Genomic DNA, 7,500 nt, shown 5'->3' with positions numbered 1-7,500 from the left:
CCTCCTCCTCCTCCTCCTCCTCCTCCTCCTCCTCCTCCTCCTTGTTCTCCTCCTCCTAGTCTTCCTTCTGCTTCAGCAAGCTACAAAAAAGGGAGAAAAAAAGAAAATTGTAAAGAGAGAGAGAGAGAGAGAGAGAGAGAGAGAGAGAGAGAGAGAGAGAGAGAGAGAGAGAGAGAGAGAGAGTACACTTGAAGAGATGAAACAACCTCTTTCTCGGCTCTTCAATTTACACAACACTGAAATAATTTTACCTTCACCGGAATGCGACCCGGAAAAACAAAAAATGTGAAAATTGCCCTGAAAAGAAAGGAGAAAAGTGCATAAAAGAGACGGAATAAAGTATCAGAAAAGGGAAAGAAAAGGGAAGGAAAGCAACAGACAAGAAGACAATTTCTATAGGAAGTAAAAGAAGGAAGGAAAAAAGGAAAGAGGTAGAAAAGGAGAAAAGAAGCAAGGGGGAAATAAATAAAGAAAACAACAAGAGAAGAGAGAGACGAAAAGAAAGGGAAAGGAAAGGGAGAAAAAGAATTGCAGGAAAAGTATAAGAAAGAAAAAAAAATATGGCAAAGGAAAAGAAAAAAAGCGAAGAGAAAAAGGATTAGAGGAAAAAATGGGAAATATGAGGAAAATAAACATCAATAAGAGTACAAAAAGGAAAGGAAAGAAAGGAAAGAAAGCGGAAAAGTTAAAAAGAAAGATAAAAGAGTAAAAAAGGATTGGAAAAGACAAAAGAAAGGGAAAAGAGACAAGAAAGGGGAATAAAAGTAGCAGAAAAAAAGGAAAGGGAAAGAAAAGGGAAAGGAGCCAAGAAAAAGGGAAACTGTCAGGAAATTAATAATAAAGGAATATTGAAAGGGATAGAAGGAAGGAAATAAATGGAAGACAAAAACGTTAAAGTGTTGGAAGGATGAGGAAAAAAAGGAAAAGGATAAGAATGTTGAAAATGAAAGGAATGATGTAAGAGGAAGATAAAAGAAGAGATGAAGGGAAAAATGGAACGAGGAAAAAGGAAAAAAATAGCAAGGAAGGGAAACAGAATAATGCAGAAGGGGGAAAAATGGAAGAGGAAAAAAGAGGTGTGAATTAAGAGGGGGATGAGATGAAGAAAGGGAGATGAGATGAAGAAGGAAAGAATAAATAGAGATGGAAAACACAGATCACACTTTTTTCCTTCTTTTTCATCCCTTTTCCTTTAATTTCCTTCCTTTTCCTCGTACTTTCAAGGAAGAAGGAAAGAGGGAAAAGGATGACTTATGGGAGATGAGATGAAGAACGGGAGGGAAAGAAAAAAGAAAAAAGAAAACATAGATCACATTTTTTCCTTCTTGCTTCCCTCTTTTTTCCTTAATTTCCCTCCTTTTTCCTTCGTACCTTTACTCAACCCGGAATTACTCTTATTATGCACCGTAATGTGAACTGGAACTAATTCTTACTGGGGTCCTTTGTGGTACATCTCTCTCTCTCTCTCTCTCTCTCTCTCTCTCTCTCTCTCTCTCTCTCTCTCTCTCTCTCTCTCTCTCTCTCTCTCTCTCTCTCTCTCTCTCTCTCTCTCTCTCTCTCTCTCTCTCTCTCTCTCTCTCTCTCTCTCTCTCTCTCTCTCTCTCTCTCTCTCTCTCTCTCTCTCTCTCTCTCTCTCTCTCTCTCTCTCTCTCTCTCTCTCTTAGTAATGTGTTTATTTTTCGTTTTCTTTTTTTTTCGTTTTTATTTCTTGCTTTTATCTATTCTCTCTTTGTAAAAATAACAATACTTTTAATAATGCAAAAAAAAAAAAAAGGTAATATTAATAATAAGATAAAAAAAGTTAGGTACCAAAAATAAAACTTTTCAAAACAAATTTAAGCAAAAAGGAAAAGTGACTCAATTTGTCAGAAAAAAAAATATATATGTAGAAAAAAAAAAAAAAAAAAGTGGGATGTAGTTTAATAAGAGTTTCCAGCAGCAAAATGAACAAAGAAAAGCAACACAATGAATTTCTACCTTGCATCCAAACACACTTGAAGAAATTATGAGGCAGCGGCAGTTTAGTAGATTCCAAAACATAAATACTTTTCTTTCTATAAAAAAAAAAAGAAAACAAACAGGACAGTAAGCAAACCGAGAACGAGAGAGAGAGAGAGAGAGAGAGAGAGAGAGAGAGAGAGAGAGAGAGAGAGAGAGAGAGAGAGAGAGAGAGAGAGAGAGAGAGAGAGAGAACCAAAACAAATAAAATCACTCACAAATACGAAAACTCCTTAATAAACAGATCATTCTAGGCGAGTAAATCAAATAATTCAACAAATATATCGTAAAGTACATGACTAAACAAATGGATTAATTAAACATAGAGGTATTTCAATGTGTGTGTGTGTGTGTGTGTGTGTGTGTGTGTGTGTGTGTGTGTGTGCAGGAAAGAAGACCCTTTGATGACAGACATTTCCACGTTAAGCTTTATTAAAACGAACACCGGACGCTCTAATTCCCGCTCAGGTGACGCGCTTAACGCAACACAAAGGCGTACACACACACACACACACACACACACACACACACACACTCAAAACACATACACATACGGTATTGACATTGCTTCATTGCTCTCTCTCTCTCTCTCTCTCTCTCTCTCTCTCTCTCTCTCTCTCTCTCTCTCTCTCTCTCTCTCTCTCTCTCTCTAATCGCACTTCACTACATCATCAAATTCAACATGTCCTAAAAATAAAACGGCAGGTATGAAAGTTAATTACTCAGTTACCTGTCTAATTTTCCATCAAACAGGTGACGTAATCTCTCTCTCTCTCTCTCTCTCTCTCTCTCTCTCTCTCTCTCTCTCTCTCTCTCTCTCTCTCTCTCTCCATCAACAATCGTCGCTTTACTTTTCAAATATTTTCTCTTTTATGCCCGATTTTTGTTTTTTCTTTCCTTCCTTTTCGCCTCCCTTCCATTTTTTGGTTTGTTTCTTCCTTCCTTCCTTACTCCCTTCCTTTCTTTCATCCTCCTTTCCTCCCCTTCGTTCCATTCCTGTTTCCTACTCAATTAATCATACCAACAGTCCCCCCCCCTCTCTCTCTCTCTCTCTCTCTCTCTCTCTCTCTCTCTCTCTCTCTCTCTCTCTCTCTCTCTCTCTCTCTCTCTCTGACCCCATACATCGGCACACAATTGCCTTTCACAACCCGCCAGGTAAGCCATCACAGGTATTATCGGCTCGCCAGGTAAATTCACGCACTAATCACGGTTACCTAATTAGCCTGATTGAAATGGCTGGTGTGTGTGTGTGTGTGTGTGTGTGTGTGTGTGTGTGTGTGTGTCAAGGGTAGGGTTGTATAAGGAGATTTTAAGTTTAATTATCTAACTATCTAATGGCCCTTTCCTTCAGTTAAGCCAATGCGAAGGAGGAAAGTACAGTAGTAGAACTTAGCCAGTCAGAGAGGATGGTCTGGGATGTGTAGTATTAGTGATTGTTATTGTTGTTGTTGTTGTTGTTGTTGTTGTTGTTGTTATCATCATTATCATTATTATTACTATCATCCTCTTAAGCTTTTATCAAAATACCGAAATAAATAAAATGCGTAAAAGAATGAATGAATGAATGAATGTATGAATGTATGAATGAGATGAATAAATAAATAAATAGATAGATAAATATATAAAAGAAAGGTATATATTTTTTTTCAGGAAGTGTTTTACCGCAACATTTAAACAGAGTTACATACACACAGACATACAGACATAGTGCGATACATGCATATATATGACAAACAAATACATAGAAAAAGAAACAGACAAATAGACAGAGAGACAGACAGACACACACACACACACACACACACACACACACACACACACACACACACACACACACACACACACACACACAAACAAACAAACATACAAACACACATACAGACAGAGAGACAGTCACACACAAAGAAACAGACAGACAGACAAACCACCACCCCCACACACACAAAGACACAAATAGAAAGACAAACACACATACAGTCACACACACACACAGTCACACACAAACAAACAGACACACAAAAAAGACCACACGAATCCAGAACCCCCACTCCCACCCCCCACTCTAACAGACCACAAGATATATATCGCTATTTACACAGGCTTCCAACGGAGACCAAATTGCCGCAAAGGTCCACAAATTTATTCCACTTTGCGGGGCGAGGGAAAATTAAATAAAGTTGGGGGTCTATTATTAAATTACCTTTCACCCTTTTCATTATACGAGTCTATTTGAAAATGTCACCTATTTACCTTTCCATCGCGCCCTCCCTGACAGGTAAATTTAGCAGCAAGTGAGGCCAGGCGCGGCGAAGCGAGGCGAGGTGAGCTCAGGTGTGCAGGTAAGGGGGTGAATGTACAAGGTGATGCTTGGTAAAGGAAGCACTAGAGCATTAGTGGAAAGAGGAAATTATGGAAACTGTCTATTTTTTGCTTGTGTTTTTTTTTTTAACTTTTACTACTGCTATTAATGTTTTTGGTCTACTATTTCTGCTACTACTGCTACTTCTACTGCTGCTACTGTTGCTACTCCTCGTGTTATTGTTGCTGTTTTTTGTTTCCTTTTTTTTTTTTCTTTTTCTCCTTATTTTGAAAATCTTCTTCTCCTCCTCCTCCTCTTCCTCCCCTTCTTTCTTTCAGCATCATTATATTTTACAACAACAACAACAACAACAACAACAACAACAACTACTACTACTACTACTACTACTACTACTACTACTACTACTACTACTACTACTACTACTACTACTACTACTACTACTACTACTACTACTACCACCACCATCACCACCACGAACATCTGTACAGTATCATCCCCCTTGCAGGTAACGACAGGTAATTAAGGAAGCGTCATCCATTACCTTACCCGTAATTAAGCACGGTGTCACCTGGGTAATGAAGGTCGTGGCGGACGCGACGTTACCTGGCCAAATTTAAAAGGACATTAATTTATCTTTTCGTTTAATAAATCCAACAAATAGTACCTGAATTAAGTTAGGTGAGTGTGTGTGTGTGTGTATGTGTGTGTCTCGTCTATCTATCTATTTATCTATCTAGCTATCTATCTACATGTCTGTGTGTCTGTCTATCTATTTCTCTATCTATGTATCTATTTTTCCATCCATCTCCCAAGTAACTAATCTTTTATCAACAATTATACCTGCTTCCAATATTTGCTATCACATTTTCTCTATTCCACATTCGTTATTTCTCTTTCTGCCTTTTATCTTTTAATCTTATTCCTATTTTAAGTCATCGTTCTTATTATCCTTTTTAATGGATCTAATGTGTGCGTCTTCTTTCACGGTATTCATCTCTCTCTCTCTCTCTCTCTCTCTCTCTCTCTCTCTCTCTCTCTCTCTCTCTCTCTCTCTCTCTCTCTCTCTCTCTCACCCTGAAAAGTAATACATACAGACATATCATTGGACTTTGAGAGGCAAACAGATTCTTTTTCCCCTTTTCATCTCCTAGACATTTCTTTCATTTCACTGTTGCCTCTTTACTTGAGATGAAAAGAAGCCTGCCTCTCCTCCTCCTCCTCCTCCTCCTCCTCCTCCTCCTCTAACCCTTTCCACTCTCTCTCTCTCTCTCTCTCTCTCTCTCTCTCTCTCTCTCTCTCTCTCTCTCTCTCTCTCAGCAGATCCACAGCTTTAAACTTAGAGAGAGAGAGAGAGAGAGAGAGAGAGAGAGAGAGAGAGAGAGAGAGAGAGAGAGAGAGAGAGAGAGAGAGAGAGAGAGAGAGAGAGAGGTAGCACAGGTAAGTAAAACATGTTATAGAGGGGAGATGAAAGAGGTGAGTGCAGGTAAATGTGATAAAAGAGGAAGGATGTAAACAAATAAATAAATAAGTAGAGAATATATACGTGTGTGTGTGTGTGTGTGTGTGTGTGTGTGTGTGTGTGTGTGTGTGTGTGTGTGAAGCAAAAAATAGAGTACATGATTTTTTTTACAATAGACAGAAATTAATCAACATACAATATTATTATTATTATTATTATTATTATTATTATTATTATTATCATCGTTATGTTGATGTTGTTTTTGCTGTTATTATATAGTATTGCTGTTAATCTCTCTCTCTCTCTCTCTCTCTCTCTCTCTCTCTCTCTCTCTCTCTCTCTCTCTCTCTCTCTCTCTCTCTTTCTTTTTATATTCGTAACTGTTTCATCTAAATTAACATCCCCTGTTCTGTTTCTTTATTTAATTATCTGTCTTAATTTGGTAGTTCACTTGTACTCTCTCTCTCTCTCTCTCTCTCTCTCTCTCTCTCTCTCTCTCTCTCTCTCTCTCTCTCTCTCTCTCTCTCTCTCTCTCTCTCTCTCTCTCTCTCTCTCTCTCGCTCGCTCATCTGACCTTAATTGGCGCAGGTGTGTGGTAGGAATCTCAGGTGTCACGCTACCAATCTCTCTCTCTCTCTCTCTCTCTCTCTCTCTCTCTCTCTCTCTCTCTCTCTCTCTGTAATTATTCTACGCCTGTTTCACAATCCGAAGCTTCGAACACTATGGATTAAGTGATTCATTTTGGTAATTAATGTATTTAGACGTCGCCTCTGTGTGTGTGTGTGTGTGTGTGTGTGTGTGTGTGTGTGTGTGTGTGTGTTCTATACAATTTCGGAAGGTCTTTGGATATTACCCTGGAAATAGGAATGAAAGCAGACACACACACACACACACACACACACACACACACACACACACACACACAACGTACCCACACACCAAAACGTACCGGAACATGGTCATTCTCTCTCTCTCTCTCTCTCTCTCTCTCTCTCTCTCTCTCTCTCTCTCTCTCTCTCTCTCCTTTATGCTAAAGGTACATAAGGTCAAAAATTCCTTGTGGGGTTCCTGATAGATGCGTAAATTCCTCGCCATACTCTTTCCCTTTTCCCTTTTCCTCTCTCTCTCTCTCTCTCTCTCTCTCTCTCTCTCTCTCTCTCTCTCTCTCTCTCTCTCTCTCTCTCTCTCTCTCTCATTTTGTTGGTATGTCTGGGTGATACTCCCTACAGTATCCTCCTCCTCCTCCTCCTCCTCCTCCTCCTCCTCCTCCTCCTCCTCCTCCTCTTCCTTTTTTTCTTATTCTCTTCCTCCTTCTCCTCCTCCTCTCTCTCTTCCTATTTTTCTAATTTTCTTGTATGTTTTCTCCTGCACTTCTTGTTTTTGTTCATTATTATTATTATTATTATTATTATTATTATTATTATTATTATTATTATTATTATTATTATCATTATTATTACAATTATTATTATTATTATCATCATACATCAATCTTATTTCTAAAACAAATTTCCTATTATACCTATTATTTCTTCTTTCTCCTCTTTCCATTCATCAATTACGTTTCTTTTTCCCCTCCTCTTCCTTCTCTTTCTCCTTCTTTTTTCCTCTTCGTTTATTTTCTCCAAGGCTCCTTCTCCTCTTCCTCCTCCTCCTTCACCTCCTACTCTTTCTCTCGATACGCCAATTCCTTAAATTTTCATCCTCCCATCTCGTTTTCTTC

At 38.6% G+C, this 7,500-nt stretch overlaps 1 protein-coding gene across 5 annotated transcripts in view; it reads right to left on the bottom strand.

Moving 5' to 3' along the window:
- Positions 1–7,500, bottom strand: part of LOC135090158 (uncharacterized) — a 208,955-nt gene that overhangs the window by 28,324 nt on the left and 173,131 nt on the right. For 4 of the 5 annotated variants that reach the window (XR_010261795.1, XR_010261794.1, XM_063986571.1 and 1 more), the window contains one exon: positions 4,865–4,921. The exons of the other annotated variant lie outside the window; for it this stretch is intronic. Coding sequence is in view for 2 of the 4 variants with exons in the window: in XM_063986571.1 (XP_063842641.1) it covers positions 4,865–4,921 (57 nt within the window). In the remaining 2 variants the exon portion in view is untranslated. The remainder of the gene's footprint in view (positions 1–4,864; positions 4,922–7,500) is intronic. 5 annotated transcript variants of the gene reach the window in all.

This window comes from Scylla paramamosain, chromosome 34 (genome assembly GCF_035594125.1).
Source record: "Scylla paramamosain isolate STU-SP2022 chromosome 34, ASM3559412v1, whole genome shotgun sequence".
Taxonomy (NCBI): domain Eukaryota; kingdom Metazoa; phylum Arthropoda; class Malacostraca; order Decapoda; family Portunidae; genus Scylla; species Scylla paramamosain.
Note: the sequence above shows the minus strand (reverse complement) of the source record. Positions and strands in the feature narration are given on the sequence as shown.